At 41.0% G+C, this 23,701-nt stretch overlaps 1 protein-coding gene across 13 annotated transcripts in view; it reads right to left on the bottom strand.

Moving 5' to 3' along the window:
* The window catches only part of LOC122540353 (dystrobrevin beta), a 539,648-nt gene that overhangs the window by 171,785 nt on the left and 344,162 nt on the right, over positions 1-23,701 (bottom strand). For 11 of the 13 annotated variants that reach the window (XM_087976966.1, XM_087976969.1, XM_087976975.1 and 8 more), the window contains 2 exons: positions 10,727-10,814; positions 1,415-1,500 (listed from right to left, as the gene is read on the bottom strand). In XM_087976966.1, the coding sequence (XP_087833092.1) occupies positions 1,415-1,500; positions 10,727-10,814 (174 nt within the window). The remainder of the gene's footprint in view (positions 1-1,414; positions 1,501-10,726; positions 10,815-23,701) is intronic. The other 2 variants (XM_087976971.1, XM_087976997.1) reach the window with 1 other exon arrangement.

Raw genomic sequence — 23,701 nt, 5'->3', positions numbered from 1 at the left:
CATAGCTACCTGCACTACACCTCCTCCCACACTACCTCCTGCTAAAATGCCATCCCTTATTCCAAATTCCTCCGCCTCCACCGCACCTGTTCCCAGGATGACCAATTCCACCTTAGGAAATCACAGATGGCCTCCTTCTTCAAACATCACAATTTCCCCTCCCAGGTGGTCGACGATGCCTTCCAGCGCATCTCCTCCACTTCCCACATCTTTTCCCTTGAACACCACCACTCCAATCGCAACAAGGACTGCCCCAGGGTCTCACCTTTGACCCCACCAACCTCCGCATTCATTGCATCATCCTCTGCCACTTCCACTACCTATAAACAAACCCCAGCACCAGGGATATATTTCCCTACCCATCCTTATCTGCGTTTGGGAGAGACCATTCCCTCCGCGACGCCCTTGTCAGATGAGTGCCCCCCCACCAGCCCACACCCCTCTTCTGGCACCTTCCCCTGCAAATGCAAGAAGTTCAAAACCTATGCCCACACACCCCCCCCCCTCACCTCTGTCCAAGGCCCCAAAAGATCCTTCCACGTCCGACAGAAACGTACCTATACCTCTACCAATGTCATCTACTGTATCCGTTGCACCTGATGTGGTTTCCTTTACATGGGGAGACTGGACACCAACTTGCGGATCGTTTCATGAACATCTCTGGAACACCCGCACCAATCAACCCCACCGCCCCATGGTTGAACACTTGAACTCCCCCTCCCACTCCGCCAAGGACCTGCAGATTCTAGGCCTCCTCCATCGCCAAACCCTAACCACCGACACCTGGAGAAAGAACGCCTCATATTCCGCCTTGGGACCCTGCAACCCTATCGAATCAATGTGGATTTCACCAGTTTCCTCATTTCCCCTCTCCCCACCTTATCCCAGTTCCAAGCCTCCAACACGGCACTGCCCACTTGAACTGTCCATCTTCCTTCCCATCTATATGTTCCACCCCTCCCCCTCCGACATATCATCTTCTCCCCCATCTTCATCTACCTATCACATTTCCATTTATTTCTCAGCTCCCCTCCCGGCCCACAAGCCTCATTCCTGATGAAGGGCTTATGCCTGAAACATCGATTCTCCTGCTCCTTGGATGCTGCCTGATCTGCTGTGCTTTTCCAGCTCGACACTCCCGACTCTGATCTCCCGCATTGGCTGTCCTCATTTTCTCCTAAACTTTTCCTTTGAATACAATTGCACTAAACATGTTGTGGTAATCGTGGTCTAATACAAGGTTCCATTCATTTCACTTCTGGCAACTCTGACTACCATTTTATCTGTTAAGTAGATAATTGAAGAGCCAGAATGAAAGATTGTTTTATGAGGTTACCTCTCAGTGTAAGGCAGGGTGTGAATCAGAGCTCCCGTGGTATCAATTTGCTCGGGCACTGACTGGCATTTCACTGACCTGTTTTTATTTTCCAATTCTGCAATTAACTGGCGCTGCTGCTTGTTGGCGTCAAAGTTGAAAGCCACTTCAGATGTTGAACGCTGCTAAAATGGCAAATAAAACATTTTAACGACAACCACGTATTAAGCAATTCATTTTATTACATTTCCCTAACAGTCTCGCACCTCAGCAGTGTAATGATCTGCTCCAGCTGATTAGATTAGTCTGTGAATTAGTCCAAGGTACAGCAATGTCACTGTACAGGAATGGATTAGTCACATGTCGGTGTTTTTTACTCGCTCTATCTTTGAGCAGCTTCAGGCATCATTAATAGTCTGTCACTAACGAGTCATCACTGTGGAATGACAAAGTTAACAAAATCTTCCTAACTTATTTTCTGATTTAAGATCAATAAAGCTTCTCCATGTGACACATTCACCCATTTCCTTTATTTTCACCTGCAAACAAGGACTCTGCAAGGAAGGAAAATGATCAATTGTATATTAATTAGGTTGTTTACTTATGTTCAGGTGATGTATTGTCTGGGAATGCATTGAACTCATATATAGGAGCAAGCTGAAACTGTTGATGCCAAAAAAACAGAAGCGTGCTGTGTAATGTGCATCTTCGTAACTACAAGGTTTTCAGCGTATGAAGACTAGGTTCTGCTTCACTGTCCGAGTTGTAACAAGAATTTTAAAGATTGATAAGAAGACAAATAATCAAATCTTTTCATCCGGATCATCACGCAAGAAACAGACTTGTAAAAAGCGTCTTCAGTTTATACAGCATGAGAAAAGGGTGCTGATTGGTGAGGCCATTGTAAGAATGGATATTGTGTCAGAAACAGCTAGCTCTCAATCTTAATTTTTAGACCACACAGGTAGTTTCTGCTTGGTCAATGTGTTCCCACGGGAATGCAGGAGCGATTGGCAGAGTTTTCCAGTCGTGCGTTTCTTGCGTTATAGTCCTGATGAGTGCAAGACAAAAAAGCTTTTCATTCTTGATGGAGAAAAGCTGCAACACAAAGGGACTTGGTGGGAAACTTGTACATGAAACCTAGAAAGCTAGCACATTGGGGAAGCAGCAGGTAACTAGGAAGGTTAATGGAACAAAAACAGAAATTGTTGGAGAAGCTCAGTAGGTCTGGCAGCATTTGTGGGGAGAAACGCAGTCAACATTTCAGGTCCAATGACCTTTCTTCAGGCTGTATTATATTTCTAGCACCTGCAGTTCTTTGTTTTGTGCTTGAGGCTAATGGAACGCTGGCCCTATTTCAGGTGTGCTTGAGTACAAGAGTAGGGAAGTCTCACTGCAACTATACAAGCTGCTGGTGAGATCACATCTGCAGTACTGAGAGCAGCTTTGGTCCCCTTATTTAAGGAAAGACATCATTTCATTGGAGGCAGTTCAGAGAAGGTTCACTGGGATGATCCCGGGTATCGAAGAATTGTCTTATGAGAAAAGGGTAAATAGGTTGGGACTGTGCTCACTGGAGTTCAGAAGAATGACTAGGTGATCTCATTGAAATATATCGGATTGACAGGGTAAATACTGAGAGGATGATTCCCCTCATGGGAGAGTCCAGGACCAGTGGGTATAGTATCAGAATAAAGATGTGCCAATTAAAGAGTGAGAGGAGGGTGAAAATTTATTTTCTCAGAGGGTTGAGTGTCTTTGGAACACCTTGCCACAGAGAGCTGGGGACAGAGTCCCCGTGTATATTTAAGGCTCGGACAGATAGATTCTTGATCAGTTGGGGAATCAAGGATTATGGGCAAAAGGTAAGAAAGTAGGCATGAGGAACATTGGATCTGCCAGGAGAAGGTTGGAGGGACTGAATGGCCTACTCCTGCTTGGGTTTTTTATAGTGTTAATTCCTTCTGATGATCTTTATATCCTACACAAACACAAATTCTGCATTTATATTTAAGATTTCCATTATTTACTTTTTTACCTTTAGACCACCCCAGACAATTTGTCCCATCAAATGGTCTATCAGAAAGGTTGGTCACAAGAATTGTTGCCCACCTTACAGCTGAGGTGATGTTGAAGCAGCATGAACCATAAAAAACAGCATTTCAATTTCCAAATCCAGTGGTCACATACACATTATTGCCTCCTTTATTTTCACCTAAATTTCCTCAATTAGTTCTTAAAGGATGAGTAACATTTTTATAATTGCCAAGTTACTGCAATGAAACAGCAAGGTAGGGGTGACTAAAATACAAGTTCCTTTCCTGTAACAAAATCTTTTGTGACCGATAAATATGAACCTAAGCTACAGTCAGTCTGTGGTATTAATAACATCGATACCTGTTTCAATGTCAAAAGTCAAAGTTGGAAGCTGACAAGCAGCAAATCAGTGAGAAGGGAACAGGAAATGAAGGACTCTCTCACTCTGAAGGTTGCCAACTAACCATTGTCAGAAAGAGAAAAGGATTTCAACTGATTGTGAAGTTAAGCAGCACGTAATCAACTGTCCAATTGTTAACATTTCATTACCTGCTCTTCACAACCCACTCAGAGATCCAGATGACTGTTACCTTTATATTTAGACTCACTTCTTACTCATAACCTGTATTTATGCATGCTGCATTATTTATTCTTTTTGCTTTTAGTATCAAAGAAACACACTCTTTTGTTAACTCAAGAAAGTTTGGTTAAATTGGCTCCTTTTAAACATAAATTCATTTGTTTTGGGGAAAGGCAAGGACGAAGGAGGAATCATTTTATTTTAAATTTAACCTTGCTGTGACCAACAGAAGATGCGGGTGAATAAGGAAGGAGAATCAGTTTGTCCATCTCACCGTGGTGCTTAATGATTTGGTGAATCCACATGGAACCAAAATGAGCTGGGGAACCTCACCTGGGGTCTGCTCAAAACAACGACTGATTCAGGACTCAACACTCCTTCCTGGAAAAGTCTCCCATTTTATATCTTCCAGGCAGCAGCTAGTTCAGTTTCTACTGAAAAACTCAATTTTTGCTGAGTGTGTTTGAAATTCAGATGTTGTGTGTTGTCTTTAGGAGATATTCTTGTGATATCATCACTGTATCACAACATAACCTGAGGGTTTGCAGGTCTCAGTCTCCACCTTAACTGAGGCTGCTTGAAGCATTACCTTGAATCCATAGAATCCTTATAGCGTGGAAACAGGCCATTTGGCCCAACAAGTCCACACTGAACCTCCGAAGAGCAATCCCTCCCAGATCCATTCCCCTACCTCATTACTCTACATTTACCCTTGACTAATGCACCTCACCTACACATCTGTGAACACTATGGGCAATTTAGCATGGCAAATTCACCTGACCTGCACATCTTTTGATTGTGGGAGGAAACTGGAGCACCCGGAGGAAGCCCACGCAGACACGGGGAGAATGTCTCCACACAGACAGTCGCCTGAGGCTGGAATTGAACCTGGGTTCATGGCGCTGTGAGGCAACAGTGCTAACCACTGAGCAAACGTGCCATAACTAGTGTTACATTTGTTTTAAAAAAATCCAAAAATCACATCTGTGGTCATAATATCTGGGAAACAGTGTGGAATGTTACACAGAATTTATGATGAACAAGATTTTTTGCCGCTGCTGACAATAATCATTCCATACCACTGCCAGTATCTAACACTGCCATGGATTATTTTAAAGCACTGCGATGGAGATGAGTTCTACAATAACATAAATAATATCATTTCAATTCATTAGCCTGTTGAAAGTTCAACAAGGCTCCATGGATATGACTGGAATCATAAAAAAAGGGGGAAAACTATTCAACATTGATGTCCGAGTTAGCGATTAAATGTTTCAGTATCACCTCCTAACTGCATTTCAACCAAAACCATCCCTGACTCTTCATTCTCTTGAAGAAGGAGGAAACCGAGAAGCTAGAAAAGCATTTCAGTTAATGCTTTATTCATTGATCTCCATACTGTGCCCTGAATAAAGTTAAAAATCACACAACACCAGGTTATAGTCCAACAGGTTTAATTGGAAGCACTAGCTTTCGGAGCGACGCTCCTTCATCAGGTGGTTGTGATCAATTTCATCACAATCTGCCCCTTCTGGGGCAGAGCATTCCACACACCCACCACTCTCTGGGTGAAGAAGTTTCTCCTCAACTCTGTTTTAAATGGCCTACCCTTATTTTTAAACTGTGCCCTCTGGTTCTGGACTCACCCATCAGCGGAAACATGTTTCCTGCCTCCAGAGTGTCCAATCCTTTAATAATCTTATACATCTCAATCAGATCCCCTCTCAGTCTTCTAAACTCAAGCGTATACAAGCCCAGTCGCTCCAATCTTTCAGCGTAAGATAGTCCCGCCATTCCGGGAATTGACCTCGTGAACCTATGCTGCATCCCTCAATAGCCAGAATGTCTTTCCTCAAATTTGGAGACCAGAACTGCACACAATATTCCAGGTGCTGTCTCACCAGGGCCCTGTACAGTTGCAGAAGAACCTCTTTGCTTCTATACTCAATCCCTCTTGTTATGAAGGCCACCGTGCTATTAGCCTTCTTCACTACCTGCTGTACCTGCATGCTGGCCTTCATTGACTGGTGTACAAGAACACCCAGATCTCTTTGTACTGCCCCTTTACCTAACTTGACTGCATTTAGGTAGTAATCTGCCTTCCTGTTCTTGCCACTAAAGTGGATAACCATACATTTATCCACATTAAACTATATCTGCCATGCATCCATCCACTCACCTATCCTGTCCAGGTCATCCTGTATTCTCCTAACATCCTCCTCAAATTTCATCCTGCCACCCAGCTTTGTGTCATCAGCAAATTTGCTAATATTACTTTTAATACGATCATCTATATCATTAAGGTACATTGTAAAACGTTGCGGTCCCAGCACTGATCCCTGCGGTACCCCACTGGTCACCGCCTGCCATTCCTGTCAGCCAGCCAATTTTCAATCCAGGTCAGTATTTTGCCCCTAATACAATGTGCCCTAATTTAGCTCATTAACCTCCTATGTGGGACCTTATCAAAGGCCTTCTGAAAGTCTAAGTATACTACATCCACTGGATCTCCCTTGTCCATCTTCAGAGTTACATCCTCAAAAAATTCCAAAAGATTAGTCAAGCATGATTTCCCCTTCATAAATCCATGCTGACTCTGACCTATCCTGTTACTACTATCCAGATGTGTCGTAATTTCCTTCTTTATAATTGACTCCAGCACTTTTCCCACCACTGAGGTCAGACTAACTGGTTTATAATTTCCTGCTTTCTCTCTCCCACCTTTCTTAAAACGTGGGACAACATTAGCCACCTTCCAATCCGCAGGAACTGATCCTGAATCTATCGAACTCTGAAAAATAATCACCAACGCATCCACGATTTCTAGAGCCACCTCCTTCAGTACCCTGGGATGTAGACCATCAGGCCCCAGGGACTTATCAACCTTCAGACCTAACAGTCTCTCCAACACCATTTCCTGCCTAATATAAATTCCCTTCAGTTCAGGTCCTTCAGCCACTATTATATCTGGGAGGTTGCTCGTGTCTTCCCCAGTAAAGGCAGATCTAAAGTACCAATTCAACTCTTCTGCCATTTCTTTGTTCCCCGTAATAAATTCACCTGTTTCTGTCTTCAAGGGCCCAATTTTAGCCTTAACCATTTTTTTTCTTTTCACATACCTAAAAAAGCCTTTACTATCCTCCTTTATATTTTTGGCCAGTTTATCTTCGAACCTTATTTTTTATTTGCGTATTTCTTTTTTAGTTATCCTCTGTTGTTCGTTAAAAGCTTCCCAGTCCTCCGTTTTCCCACTCATCTTTGCTATTTTGTACTTTTTCCCTTTTGTCTTTATATGGTTCTTAACTTCCCTCGTCAGCCACGGCCACCCTGCCTCCCCTTAGGATCTTTCTTCCTTTTTGGAATGAACTGATCCTGCATCTTCTGCATTATACCCTGAAATATCTGCCATTGTTGCTCCACTGCCATCCCTGTGAGGATATTGCACCATTGAACTTTGGCCAGCTCCTCCCTCATCGCTCCATAGTTCCCTTTATTCAACTGGGATATTGTCACTTCCGATTCTACCCTCTCCCTTTCAAACTGCAGATTAAAGCTTATTGTATTGTGGTCACTGCCTCCTAATGGCTCTTTACTTCGAAGTCCCTGATCAAATCCGGTTTGTTGCACAACACCAGATCCAGAATTGCCTTCTCCCTGGTAGGCTCCAGCACCAGCTGTTCTAAGAATCCATCTCGGAGGCACTCCACAAACTCCCTTTCTTGGGGTCCAGTACCATCCTAATTCTCCCAGTCTACCTGCATGTAGTAATATCTTTGCGACAGGCCAATTTCAGCTCATTATTCAACTTACACACGACATCCAGGCTACTGTTTGGGGGCCTGTCGATAACTTCCATTAGGGTCTTAGAATTTCTCAGCTCTATCCATACTGACTCTACATCCCCTGATTCTTGGACCTCCCGCGCAAGGGACTGAATATTATTCCTTACCAACGGGGCCACCCCATCCCCTCTGCCAGTCAGTCCTTACGATAGAACGTGTAGCCTTGAATATTCATTTCCCAGGCCCTGTCCACTTGAAGCCACGTCTCAGTAATCCCCACAACATTGTATCTGCCAATTTCCAAATGAGCCTAAAGCTCATCCATCTTATTTCTAATGCTTCGTGTGTTCATATATAATATTTTTAGTTTGCTACTGCCCTATCAATCCCTATTTCACTTGACCTCACGGCATGATCCTGTTTTGAGTTTTCTGCCTCATTGGTACAGTTGTCTTTCTTGACTTCTCTAGTTCTAACTTTCCCTTTAACTTCCTTCTTAAACTTCCAGTTTGTCTCCTCCCCCCCCGCTACTTGCGGTGCTGGCTCGAAGGGCTGAATGGCCTACTCCTGCACCTATTGTCTATTGTCTACTTAGTTTAAATGCAGCTGTGTGGCAGTGGCAAACCTACCTGCCAGAATGCTGTCCCCCACCTATTAAGGTACAACCCGTACCTCTTGTATAATTTATCCTTACCGCTAAACATATTGCAGTGATCCAAGAATTTAAATCCTTGCTTCCTTCAGCAGTTCCCCAGCCACACGTTCAAGTCCATTATCTCCCTGTTCCTGTCCTCACCAGCCCGAGGGACTGGAAGCAAACCGGAGATAACCACCTTGGATGTCCTGCTTTTCAGCCGCCTTCCGAGTTCTCTGAAGTCCCGCTGTAATATGTTCCTCCTCCTCTTCCCAACATCATTTGTGCCAACATGTACCACCACATCTGGCTCTTCACCTTCACCCTTGAGGATTTCCTGCACCCTGTCTGCGATGTCCTTAATCCTGGCACCAGGAAGGCAACACACCATCCTCAAATCCCACCTGTTGCCACAGAAACCCCTTTCAGTCCCTCTCACTATGGAGTCCCCTATTACCACGGCCCTGTGTGATGTCTGACTCCTCGGCTCTGCCTCCATGCCAACTTTTGATTGACAGACCTGACCGCCTCGTGGACTGGCAGTGACGTCTGTCTCTACTGTTTCCAAGAAATTCAACCTGTTTCTGACAGGTACTTCCCCGGGGGTCTCTTGCACCTGTCTCCTCTCTGCCTTCCTCATCGTCTTCTTCCTTCTACTCTCTTCTGGTATGCTCGGTGTAATAACCTCGCTGAATGTCTTGTCCAGAAAGATCTCGTTCTCTCGGATGAGCCCGAGGTCATTGAGTTCTTTCTTCAGTGCTGCGATATGCTCTGTCAGTATCATCTGGATACTTTCAAGAAAGAGTTGGATAGAGAGCTTAAGGATAGTGGGATCAAGAGTTATGGGGATAAGGCAGGAACAGGATACTGATTGGATTAGATTAGATTACTTACAGTGTGGAAACAGGTCCTTCGGCCCAACAAGTTTACACCGACCCTCCGAAGTGCAACCCACCCCTACCCCTACATTTACCCCTTACCTAACACTACGGGCAATTTAGCATGGCCAATTCACCTTACCTGCACATCTTTGGACTGTGGGAGGAAACCGGAGCACCCAGAGGAAACCCACGCAGACACGGGGAGAACGTGCAAACTCCACACAGTCAGTCGCCTGAGGCGGGAATTGAACCCGGGTCTCTGGCGATGTGAGGCAACAGTGCTAACCACTGTGCCACCGTGCCGCCCACTAATTGAGGATGATCAGCCATGATCATAATGAATGGTGGTGCTGGCTCGAAGGGCAGAATGGCCTACTCCTGCACCTATTGTCTATTGCCCTCTTTCAGGCCAGCTCATTAACTCCCTGGTTTTGCAAACATTACCTACCTGCTCTTTAAATTCTTTCAGGGGTCTAATACTCCACAGCACTCTGGGGTAGAGAATTCCACAATTTTAACTACTCTTTGGGAGAAGAAATCCCTTTGTGACTCAGTTTTAAATGAGTGCCCCATTATTCTGTAACAATGCCTTCAATGTTTGCCTCTCCCCTCCATAAGTAGAAACGTGCTCTCATCCTTACCCTGTCATGCTCACCTTGAATCTTGTCGTATGTTGAGTTTGGATTTGAGGTTTTATAGGTTTATTGCATTTCTGATTTGTTGTGAGTAAGATCACCCCTCATTCTTCACTCTAATGAAAAAAGGCCCAATCTGCACAGCTGCTCTTGATAAGTCAACCACTTCATCCCAGGAATTAGCTGAGCAAATCTCTTCTGAACTCCCTCCAATAGTAGATCATTTCTAATATACTGTACTACTATACTGTATATACTGTACATAGACTCAGGAACACTTTAATACATCCCCATCCCCAGACACACCTTGGGTCCCTACCTGCCTTTCCACCACTGGCCTATTTTCCTGTGACATTGCACTTTGCCAATGGCAGACTAAAAAGCTGTTGACATGAGTTTAAGGAACACGTTTCCCAGAGTAATGGTGAGCTGAGTAAGCCATAGATCTTGGAGAATGACTTTAATTGAAGTTTGTTGTGAGTGCACAGAACTTAGCTGAAAAGGAAATAACTTATAGCCAGGCCAGCTGAAGAAAGCACCTCAGCATTGGGATTGGGGTAGTGCTGCACTGAGGTTCGAGTGCAAGATTATTGTTGCACTAAAGGTAATGAATGCTTCTTTCCAATGAGTTCATTACACTATTGGAGAAATATTTGAAAAGTAGTTTGTGTTTTTCTTCCGTGCAACAAACTTTTATGTTCTTTGGTTAGAAATGTCAGCAACATCTTGTGAATGTGTCGGTCACTGACCTCCACGGTAAACAAAAAGAAAACTTTTCATCTATGAACCCAAGTCTCACTCTGGGATCAGATTTGTCCAGTGTTACCATCAGACCACCAGGCCGGAGGCCTCTCTTACTTACTGTGTTTCCAGCTTCTGCAGCGAGTCGGGCAGCGTACCGAGCGATCAGCCTGTGTTCTTCATCCAGCCTGCTCGGACTGTCCAAAACACTGCACAGAAATTTAAAAAAAAATTAAAATGCATCTTTTCAGAAGTTAACCTTTTATTTTTTGGCAACTTCCACGAATAACATAAACATGACTGGAATCTTTGTCAACTGAGAGATTGACAGACATTGCAGCTCTAATATTAGTGACTCACATCAAATCAGAAATGCAATAAACCTATAAATCCTCAAATCCAAACTCAACATCAACAGTGCAAGACTGGAGTTTGGTACTGTTTGATCTAAATGGAATGGCTAAGATTATAAACAATCTGCTCCTAACAAATCCAATTTCAGGGCTTCATAATCAATGGATCGAGCATTCCTGATGCGGCTAACTGTGTGGATTACCAACTTGTGAATCCTTCTGATCAACCTCTGGCAGGTGGTGAGAATGAGAGTGTCTCTTGGGTCAGCCATGTTTGATGTCCTGAACAATAACATGCCAAAGCTTCTGCCAACAGGCTGTGGAAGCAAGCATAAGGTACATGCTTTGTCTGCCTCATGGTCACCCGGACATATGACTAAAAACAAAGACCAAATGTCTCACTCAGTGTATGAGAATATTCCTAACGTTTGAGCAAGTAAAACAACTCCTGGAACGACTGTCAACATCCATTCTTAAGATTCCCAAAGATGCAAATATGGTGATGTTGTACCAACACAATCAGACAGAAACAGGCAAGTTTTGATTTCCACTGAACAACAATGAAAAACATTAAACAAAACCCTCTGAACCTACTCGAAATTTCCTTGATAAAGCTACATATTGTAAGTCCATTTGAAAAATAACTTGCACAACTAAATTCAGGTGTGAGATTTTGGGTGGAATAATATGCAAATGTGGTGGTAGTGTTGGAGGGAGGCATTTAATCAGATGGAGGAAAGGCAGGTAGGAACCCAAGGTGTGTCTGGGGATGGGGATGTATTAAAGTGTTCACCATTCAGGGAACATGACAAGCTACTCCTGGTGTGTCTTATTGCAAGCTCCTTGGCAGAGGTGTAGCAGTCCCTTGTTCAAAGCATGAGATCCGAGGACCTATCATTGTAAAGATAGGAAAGGCAGAGCACCCAGTGACGGGCAGCTTCCTCTGTGCCATCACTCCCCTCTGGTCTAAGATTCAGCAATTCCCTGTGTCTCTGGGTGGGTACTGTATTAACTGCAGCATCTTTCCACCCTGTGTTCAACAGAACTACTGGCCTCTAATTGGTGCTTATCAATGTATCATAAAAACATAATACATGATATTAACTAATTTGGCCCAAAACCATTGAAACCACCTAACTTTAGCTATTTTACAATTTATTATTTGTCATAAAAGACAAATTGAGATGAGTGCACTGCACTCGATTCCTCACACATTGTAGCAGTCTCAAAGCTTTGCACAAAGGACATTTACAAAATCATAATTGCATTTAGCAACCAGAGCATTATGATGTGCCCTGGGTGACTGGGCACCCATTATATTGCTGGCACAAGGAGGCTACAACTTTACAGCCTGTAAGTATCGTTGACTTTGAGGATTTTTTTTTGACATCTATTGAAGTTGACACAGCTCAACTCCACTTTAGAGGACATCTTCAAGTGGAACTCTTATCATTATAGATTTGGTACTTCTCCATCAGCACTAGACTAAGATTTCCTGTCACATTTAGCCAAATACAAACATAATTAGGGAATAAAAATCCACAGCTCCAAAACTATTCACTCTCAAATGAGCTGCTCAATTAATTAATTACTCAATTAATTTGTGGTTCCCCAATAAGCGATCTTCTGTTCAAAGAAAAAAAATGATAAGAGGAACAATTATTTATTTTAACTAATCAATTTTACAGAAGAAAAAGCCACTTTTTAAATGCACAATGTTAAATACATTTCAAATGTACATTATTGACTTTGAAACATTCTGGGGTATCATATAATTCTCCAGTACCTTTCATAACCACAAATCCTTTTCTTTCCTGCTTTGCAACAGATAAAATCTCTGTTCTTTACTCTTGAATAAATCAAATCTGATCACAAGTTCATCTCACTGAAAACAGAATGACCATTCGGCTCATTTCAAAATAAAGGAGCAGTTGTGTATTCAGATAAACTGAAGAGTACAGTAACTTTCACTGAATATCAGACGCGAGGGCAGATATGAATTATGAAGATGCACCATATCCACTTAAATGAACATTTTCTCAGACAATAGCTCATATTTTGTGGACAGTGGCAAATTAATCTCGCTAGATTTCAGTTCCACTTGCCCAAAAGGCTTGTGTACTGTAACTTACGGCAATCAGAAACTAAACACCACATGGCATCCAGGAGATCTGGGACCTGTATGTACAGGACAAGCAATGGTGTGTCTCTGCAACAAATCAGATTAAGGAATCCTTAAACTGCCAAACCAGAAAAGTTCAATTCAGAATATTTAGTTCAATGCCAGATTTTAAATGGAATACAATAATGGCAAAAGATAAAAGAGGCAGAGACATTTTTAATTTCTTCACAAATCCCCAACAATAATTAAGATTTAAGGGAAGGACAATTCAAACTTTTAAAAAGAATCTTCAGATGGCAGGGACAATGGCTGACAGTAATTAAGACCCATCTCAGTCATTAACATTTCACACCCACTTGAATGGAGAAGCCACAACTTTTTCTGATGAGGCAAACACAGTAACGTGACAGCAATCAGGCAGCAGAACGCTAAACCACTCAGAGAGCTGTCAGAGCAGGGAAGCCTGGACAGCAGTGCTCAGATTTCTGCATTTAACTGCACTTGAGCAGGCTCTGGAGGTTTCTGTTAGATTTACTATTTGTAATGGGGATTGCTGGTACAGTTAACTACATAATCCAGGCCACTGTCTCGACTGATAGTCACAATTTAGAGAATATTCATGAACCAAGTGAAAGGCAAAATAAACAAATAATTGGCATTTCCTTACTCATTGTGAAATATTGAATTATTTGATTTTATTATTTAAAAGCAATTTAACCTCCACAGATCAATGTGAGAACCCTCATAGCTCTGTAATGAGAAATCACTGACATTATGTGCAATTATCTCATGGTATTCTCCTTGTTGTGTGTACGTCTATTGACTTCTGCAGTAGTTATTTTTAAATATTTCTGTGCAGCTATGCTCACAGAGATCTTAAAGGGTACAGCTTTCAAGTGAACTGTGTGGTAGCTTCATACTCACACAACTTTGATGGTAAAATGATCAGAATCTTTCTTTTCTCTTGTTCTGTGGAGGGGTGAGCAGTTAGTCATATTTTCACTCTTTGACAGGTTTAGTAAATGATATAGAGTGAAAGATCCCCAAGGAAAGAGTGATCACAACATGGTAGAATTTAGCGTTCAGTTTGATAGGGAAGAACTTGAAATGGAAACAAATATGCTCAGCTTAAATAGGGATAATTGCAAATAAATGAAGGCAGGATTGCAGGAATAGACTGGGAAAGATATTTAGCAGCATAGGAACAATGGTAAACATTTAAGAAAATAGTTCACAGCTCATGAAGGATTCTAGGAAGGGGATAATTATGGTTAGCCAGGGAAATTAACATTAGGAATGGAGCAAAGTTTAAAAAATATGAAACATGACAAAGATTCATGGTAAGACAGAGGTTTGGGAAAGTTTAAAAACAGATGACCAAGAAAATAATAGATGATGAAGATAAACTTGCCAGCATTATTAAAAGCTTTTTTAAATTTATAAAAAGGAGGAAATCTGCAGCACAGACAAATTAGGAAGGCCTCTTCCATGAATCACGAAAAGTTAGCATCCAAGCTCACTGGATAATAGGGAAGGCAAACAGAAGGTTTGGCCATAATTTCAAAAGGAATGGAGTATAAAAATAGGAAGGTCTTGCTAAACCTATGCAAAAAGCACGAGGCAGATCACAGCTGGAATACTGTGAACAGTTATGGGTCCCCATCGAAGGCAAGATATACAAGGTTTGTAGGCAGCCGAGAGGAGCTTCACCAGGCTGATCACAGGTATGGAGGGAATGTTTTATGTGCAGTTTGAGTAGATTAGGCCTGTACTCATTAGAGTTTGGAAGAACGAGAGACAACTTTATTGGCACTTAAAAAATTCTTAAGGGACTTGACAGGGTAGATGCAGAAAAGTTGTTTTCCCTCGGGGGATGTTTATATTTGGTTATGAGAAAATATTTTAGAACATAATTTTCTTGAAATTAGACATTACTTAATAAACCATCATGTAAAATAATTCATCTGTAAACCTCTAACCTGGTAATAACAGTTTTCTGCTTACTTAATCCCAAAGTACACTTCAATTAAAATCCTTAAAGTTTAGGTAATTACTCCCTGTTATAGGTTTAGTGCTATCTTATTTGTTTTCTTGGAACACTGTACAAACATAAGCAGTTTGATGATTTTGCATTTACAATGACTAATTGTTAAGTTATTTAATATTGTATTCCAGAGGTGTAAAAGGACATTGACATGTGATTCAAACCAGAAATTTATATCTTCCATACGTGGCCCTCAGAAGATTTTCCAATCTTGCTCCAGGCAGCTGAGGAAAACTTCAATAAGACCACACCTTAATTGCAATATTAAACAACTGTATCACAGCAAATACACAGCATTGGTTATGGAAAAACTCAATCCTAAAACTTGCTTTGATGCAACATTATAAAATAATGAACATGCTTTGTTTCTTTTTATTGATGGATGCCTGATCTGACACAGTAACTATTTGCTTTTCTGCATTCTCCTCAGCTTGGATCAAACTTATTTTCAAACCCTGATCAATTGTTCATTATCTTCACCCAAACTTTTACCGCTGGTGTTCACAAACAGGGACAATCTGTGCCTCATTACTACTGCCGAGTGAAATACCATTAGTATAAGGCGTTTATTGATCCTCTTGTCCTTTCTAATTTGTGTGACCCTCACAGCTGTGAGTTCCAGTGCTTTTCCAGCCCTAACCCCACTTTGTCCTGCCACATGCTGCTCCTATCTCATCACTCCCTCAACAACTACTCTCATTTTCCTCTGGGAGACAGGGGTCTTGGATCAGTTCCTTTCCCAACCAACTATCAACTTGAACACATGACCGAAATCTAGCTCAGACCTGTTAGCCTGCAAAACATCTCCAATTCCAATCCTTCCCTTTCCAGCTTCTTTCCATTCCGATCATCATTCTCAACATATCAACATTCTAGAACACAGCATCATGGTGAATGGAGTGAAAACTGTATCCAGGTAAGGTAGTGAAAACAAGAATCACTGTGCTGTTTAAGAAGTTGTTAATTGGGGTTGGGGATGACAGTTTTTCTGCCTGGGTGAGCTAAGCTAGGCCATACCACTATTGTTATTTGTTCATGTGTTTACAAAGATTGCCTTCTCATTTCTCATTCATCGATTGTTCAAATATCATTCTGTTAGTATCCCCTCAAATTTACTCAGTATATAAAAACACAGACTTTATAAAATACACATCACAGATAAAAACCATTCTGACTCAAATGGTCTCTGCTTCACTTCAACCTTCACCCATCTCTCTTTATCTCATCATAATACTTTTTTTAGGGTTCCAATTTCACAGGCTATAAACAGCCACTTTAATTTCGTCCCATTACATGTCACAATTCAAATAGGATTGTTAAAATAAACATGGGTAATGTTTGTATCAGATAATGTAAAGCTTCAAGGTCGATACTCCATGTTCCTAAAGCCAAATGGTTTTATACATCTCAGGATACTAACCTGTTAAATCGATGGATTACAAAGATAAAGGTACCTGTGAAAATATTTTACATAAATCTAACAGAGTTTTTCAAAAACTTAGTTGAAGTATTACCAAATTTTTCTTGGATTCTACTTATTCATTCATAAAGAACAAAACTTGGCAAAAAATGAAATTTAAATCAAATGTTGTTTTCATTTTAATACTGCTGCATACCTAGAAGCCTCAATTGATCGTGTTTGAAATCAATATATACTCCTGCCTGTGGAATCACTATAATCCTTCCACACTTCACATGATTTAATATGACCTTTTGAATTACTCTAAGACAGCTAAAGTGGCTGGCAGCCATTTTAAATTAAAGACTTTGTGTTGATTTTCGTAACATAAAGCAGGATTATTTTCAACCTATTAAAAGTTTGCGGTCACTGAAGTACTATGCTTCACAAATGTCAACACACAATAAACAGAACGTGCATGCTTTTGTAACAAGAGATACCAGAATTAATCTTTAAGGTATTTCAAGAAATGACACCTCATTTCCCCTCAGAGCCCATAATGAATGTTAGGAGATAGAGTCAAATTGCCTTTCTACTCTTTCATAGATGGATAGGTAGATAGGTAAGTAGACAGATAAATGGATTAATTGATAGACAGATAAGAAGATAGGTAGATAGATAGATAGAAGGATAGGTAGATAGATGTATGGATATGAAGATAGGTAGACCGATAGATAGATGGATAGGAAGATAGGTAAGTAGATAGATAGAGATAGATAGATAAGATAAAATAAATAGAATACTAATCACTTAACTGTAATTTTCTGCTCAAATAAACAATGCAGAAAATAACTTGAGAACTGTCATATAATCCTCAGAATGTGTGGAAAAATTCAGCAAGTCTGGTACCATCCATGGAGAGAGAAACAGTTATAGGTTTCAGGTCATTGGTACAATGTACTGAAGCATGTAGTCTGTCTCTCCACTTACGTTGCAAAACCTGCTCAGTATTTCCTGCATTTTACCATTTCAGATTTCTTACATCTGCAACATTCTGCATTTATAACAATTAGCTGATGGAGACATGATAAAACAGGATGGCGATGGATGATTGTGAGGAGGAGTTGAATCAATACTCACTACTAGTAACACAAACTGGCAGAGTAATTCCTGATCAAGAAAGGTGACTTGATGCACCAAAACCTATTCGTCCATAAAGATTTCCAAGTCCTCTCACTTAATTGCATAAACTAAGGTTACGTAAGCACAGCAAAAAAACCCCAGAAATTATGAGAGAAACTCAGCAGGTATGACAGCATCTGTGGAGAAAGAAACAATTGACATTTCACCTCCTTCAGATTAACATTGACAAGATCTCCACCATCAGCATTACTTTGTTTTATCTGCATGTCTACAGGTTGTTTGGGGGAGGGGACAATGACACTGATTTTAAAACATCATCAGTTGCAGAATTACAGACTCGAACAATGGCTAATGGAGTGTGGGTCCATCCAGTTATAATGTCTTACTTTGTGAGTAACTCCAATATTCAGTAAAGATTTATTTGTGGTTTCCTCATTTCCATCCTATTTTAGGATGTTGGCAGAGAGGGCTGCCTCAGAAAAAAGGTGGAAGTTGGAATTGAATATTCCTTTTGGCAGACAGAAGATTATAATCAAAGTGGTTTTCTGCAGAATGGCTGAAAGCGAGTATAAATTGCCAGATTTTGATTACCACCTGATGTGGAGAGTCTGAACCATATGACCATTGGAAGAATGAAGTGGATTGTGGATGCAGATTATGTCACTGCCAAAGAGGAAGCAAGGTATTACCTTGGTATTGTCAGCTCTGAGCAACAGTAAGATTAGAAGTAGAAAATCTTGAAAGCTGGGAGCCTGTCATAGAGATGTACAGCACGGAAACAGATCCTTCGGTCCAACTCGCCCATGCTGTCCCACATCCCTCCAAATCCTTCCTATTCATATACCCATCTAAATGCCTCTTAAATGTTACAATTGTACCAGCCTCCACCACTTCCTCTGGCAGCTCATTCCATACATGTACCACACTCTGCATTAAGAAGTTGCCCCTTAGGTCTCCTTTATATCTTTCTCCTCTCACCCTAAACCTATGCTCTCTAGTTCTGACCTCCCCGATCCCAGGGAAAAGACTTTGTTTATTTATCCTATCCATGCTCCTCATGATTTTATAAACCTTGAGAAGGTCACCCCTCAGCCTCCGACGCTCCAGGGAAACAGCCCCAGCCTGTTTAGCCTCTCCCTGTAGCTCAAATCCTCCAATCCTGGCAACATCCTTGTAAATCTTTTCTGAACCCTTTCAAGTTTCACAACATCCTTCCAATAGGAAGGAGACCAGAATTACATGCAATATTCCAACAGTGGCCTAACCAATGTCCTGTACAGCTGCAACATGACCTCCTAACTCCTGTACTCAATACTCTGACTAATAAAAGGAGAGCATACCAAATGCCTTCTTCACTATCCTATCTACCTGCGACTCCACTTTCAAGGAGCTATGAACCTGCGCTCCAAGGTCTCTTTGTTCAGCAACACTCCCTAGGACCTTACCATTAAGTGTATAAGTCCTGCTAAGATTTGCTTTTCCAAAATGCAACACCTCGCATTTATCTAAATTAAACTCCATCTGCCACTTCTCAGCCCATTGGCTCATCTGATCAAGATCCTGTTGTACTCTGAGGTAAACCCTCTTCGCTGTCCGCTACACCGCTAATTTTGGTGTCATCTGCAAACTTCCTAACTATACCTCTTATGCTCACATCCAAATCATTTATCTAAATGATGAAAAGTAGTGACCCAGCACTGATCCTTGTGGCACTCCACTGGTCACAGGCCCCCAGTCTGAAAAACAACCCTCCACCACCACCTTCTCCCTTTAAGCTGTTCTGTATCCAAATGGCTAGTTATCCCTGTATTCCATGAGATCTAACCTTGCTAACCAGACTCCCATGGGGAACCTTGTCAAATGGCTTACTGAAGTCCATATAAATCACATCTAATGGTCTGCCCTCATCAATCCTCTTTGTTACTTCTTCAAAAAACTCAATCAAGTTTGTGAAACATGATTTCCCATGCACAAAGTCATGTTGACTATCCCTAATCAATCCTTGCCTTTCCAAATACATGTACATCCTGTCCCTCAGGATTCCCTCCAACAACTTGCCCACCACTGATGTCAGGCTCACTGGTCTATAGTTCCCTGGCTTGTCCTTACCACTCTTCTTAAACAGCGGCACCACGTTAGCCAACCTCCAGTCTCCCGGCACCTCACCTGTGACTAGCGATGATACAAATATCTCAGCAAGGGGCCCAGCAATCACTTCCCTTGCTTCCCACCTGATCAGGTCCTGGGGATTTATCCACCTTTACCTGTTTCAAGACATCCAACACTTCCTCCTCTGTAATATGGACTGTCAACTAAATATGGTGAAGGACCTGCCTGTCCAAATCGGTTTTCTGAGAGTTATAAATCTGTCAGAAAAGTGATCTACTAAATTCTCACGGAGGATGGTCAGATTTTGTGAATTTTGAAGGGTGGAACATAAATCAATGGAGAAATATATCATGGACCTCAATAAACTCCACAAAAGATACAGAAATTTAAATTAGAAATTCCTTATTCTGCACTTGGACTTAAATTACTGGATTCTGCTAAGATTTTGCATATGAACAGGTTTGGTCTCAGCTAGGGTGCAATTCTTGGAAACAGACTCCCTTTTAGAGCAAACATCTGCTGTCTTGAAAATTCTCTTGGGGAAACAGTCCTTTTCAGCACTCTTGATGCTAAAATGGGTCATTTGGTTGTTTCACAAAGGATATTGAAGGTATTGATTGTGGTATTTCAAGATCGTTGGTACATTGGACACAAGCTTCAGTTTGAAAGATGAGTTCCAGTCAGAGGAATAAGGATGAAAGCACTTAAATAAAACCAGAAGAAGATAGAATTGGAGAGCAATAGTAGGGGAACGATCCCAAGGAATACCAAGGAATAGTTGACAAATGCTTCAAGTGTGTCTGCAATTGCTATTACGCAGCTAATTGTCCTTTATGGAACAGCAGGGTTCTCATATTGACCCATGACAGATTTCAGAGGATGATGATGATATGGATCTGTCTGAAGGAATTATTTGTGACATAAGGAGTTTTAGTCCTGTGATGAGTATTTTAATTAGGAATTTATTTAACTGTGCAGTGTTTGATAGTGGTTATATTCAGACAGAGTATAGAATAGATGGTTAAAGTGTTATCGGGATTCACTCAGCAACAGGGATCAAATTAACGTCAGGGAGTATGAAAATTATCATTGACACCACTCAGAAGTGGTGATTCTTTATAAAATAACTGAAATAAGTCAGCTTATTTAGTTGTAATTAATTAGTACAGATGTAATCTCCAGTGAGAAACATTCCTGTTAAGTATGAAGAAGGCACAAGGATAACAGGACTTTGAGAAATGGCAAGACATTTTTTTTATGTTGGAAAGTGTGTGGACCTGCAGTTTAGCCAGCTAGGATATTATTGCTTCTTTTAATGGCTGCTAATTTTCAAGGACAAAAAAAATTAAATAAATGAAAGGAATTTGGAAATTATTCCGATGCACTGGATAAGGAATGGCCAATCTTGTTGGATTTGTCTGGGAAAGGTCTTTGCCGGTAGAAATGATGAGGACTTTGAACAGTACAAAGATTAGAGTGGATTTAGAGAAATATTCCCAAAAGTGATTGTAGCTGTTTGGGCCACATGGGTTTGGTTAATAAACATAAAAACTGTTTTACAGCAGGAACATTTTTGCAAGTATTTCTTTAGACAAAACTCAGAAATAAAGTGATGCAGGAGAGAAACTATGGAAACTCAATGACTCTGTTTATAATCTGTTTAGTGTTTTGAGAAGGTGGTATTTTTAAGTATGAACTGTTGCCCTGACAATAGGCAATGTTCAACTAAAATCTGATCCCTCACTGTTTTATATTTACCAATATAGGAAAATCTCCGTCATTTCCAACTTGTATGATGATTTCTCACAAGGTATTACTGTGAATTTGAAAAGTATGTTATTACTAAGATTAATGTGGAATTTAAAGTCAGGTTAAAAGCTATTAAATATTTGGTTTGGATATCAGCAGCGATGGTTTTGTTTATTTCTGCAATTCACTTTAAAATAATATTTGAGGTTTATTCTTTCTATTTCCATGACCATCTTTCATATCTCTGCAAAACTACCATAGTTTGGACAAAATGTCAACATTTCTCTAACGTAATCTGATACGTCAGAACTCCAATGCATGAACAATAAATCATGTAAGTAGACTATTCCAAGTGTGGTCTAGCCAGAGTGCAGTTATATTGGATTCTGGTTACCAATCAATGGGATATAGTGTTCGCACCAATTGTCCTCTCTACGCTGAATTGAAGACCCTATTTAATTATTAGTAGCATTAACAAGATGAGGCACTGGTCTTAAATAAACAAAGTCAGTTTATCACATGATAGCGATGGTCACACATTAAGAAGTCAGGCATAATTACTTAGACCACCAGAAGGGAGAAATGGTGCCAATGGTGACAAATGCACCATGTGCTACACTGCCTGAATCTTGACCCAAAAACTATGACACTTTATCAGGTTTGGGGTTGCTTAAAGCAACTTCAGAATATCTCTTTCAAAACCATGACCTTATACATCTCCTGCCAAGCTTTTTTCCCCACAGGTAACATTGTCACACTCACATGTCCACCTATGTGTACATTTACCACCACTCTACCTCCCCTCCACCATCCCTCCACCACCCCTCCTCCACCACTCCACCTGCCCTCCGCCATTCAATATGCTCACTGGCTGATATGATTATTAGTGGCCGGGGGAAAGTGAAAATTTGATGGATGTGGAAGGCTCCTTTGGGGCCTTGGAACAGCACCACTCTAATCTAGACCCTGATCTGATTATTGCTTATTCCTGGCTTCCTCCAATAATCTTTCACCCCTTTTGGTTATCAAAAAGCCAACTGACTCTGCCTTAAAAAGACTCTGCTTTCACTATCCTTTTGAGAAATAATTACAAAGATCCTCTTTGAGAAAGAGTATCTTATCTGATTTAAATGGTTGACTCCTTTTTATTAAACTGTGACCCCTAGTTATAGATATTCCCACAAGAAGAAATATCCTTTCCACATCCAACTGGTGAAATCCCCTCAGGACCTTCTATGTCTCAATCAAGTTATTTCTTACTCTTCTGAGATGCTGAAGTATAAAGTCTAACCTGTTCAACCTTTTTTCATAGGACAACTAGCTCATTCCAGGTATTAATCTAGTGAACTTTTTCCAAACTGCATGACTTGCATTTCCAACCTTTCTTAAATAAAGAAATGGAATGCACTGCATGCAACAGTAGTAGACTCGCCAACTTCCAGGGCATTTAAATGGTCATTGGATAAACATATGGATGAAAATGGAATAGTGTAGGTTAGATGGGCTTCAGATTGGTTCCACAGGTCGGTGCAACACTGAGGGCTGAAGGGCCTGTACTGCGCTGTAATATTCTAAGTTTTTTACACAGATTGGAGAGAGTGTGGATCACACTGTCAAGGGTGGTGGTGGAGGGATATACAATGAAGGCATTTAAGGGACTTTTAGATAAGCACATGAATATGCAAGGAATGGAGGGATATGGACCAAGGGCAAGCAAAAGGGATTCATTTAATTTGGTGGCATGTTCAGCACAACATTGAGGGCCGAAGGGTCTGTTCCTATGCTGTACTGTTCTGTGTTCTATTATGTATCTTTAAAATTAGTGCTTTCACAACCATTCCCTCAGACAAAAAGTACAATGAAGTACTCTTTTTCCTCATATTTACGTTCCACTTTGATGATTACACAATTCAACATTCTATATGATCTGTTGATTGCTGCAATCAAGATCATAAATTGCAGTCGTGTGAAAGTAAATTTTGTGTTAAGTATAGATGTCAGGCTGCACAATGAGATTAGTTCACCATTAATGTACAGTTTGACACTGAAGTTTAAGTATATTTTCTTTAGTTTAACAACTGGAGCCAGGAATAAAGACTTGTCATAAAATTAACTATAAGGCAGGAAATTGTCATTCCTTTTCATTCTCCAAGCAGTGTTACATTTGAACTGGGATG

This window comes from Chiloscyllium plagiosum, unplaced genomic scaffold (assembly GCF_037043375.1).
Source record: "Chiloscyllium plagiosum isolate Xiang-an unplaced genomic scaffold, Cpla_swu_hap1 HiC_scaffold_3, whole genome shotgun sequence".
In the NCBI taxonomy this organism is placed as follows: domain Eukaryota; kingdom Metazoa; phylum Chordata; class Chondrichthyes; order Orectolobiformes; family Hemiscylliidae; genus Chiloscyllium; species Chiloscyllium plagiosum.
This window is presented reverse-complemented; position numbering and strand designations above follow the sequence as displayed.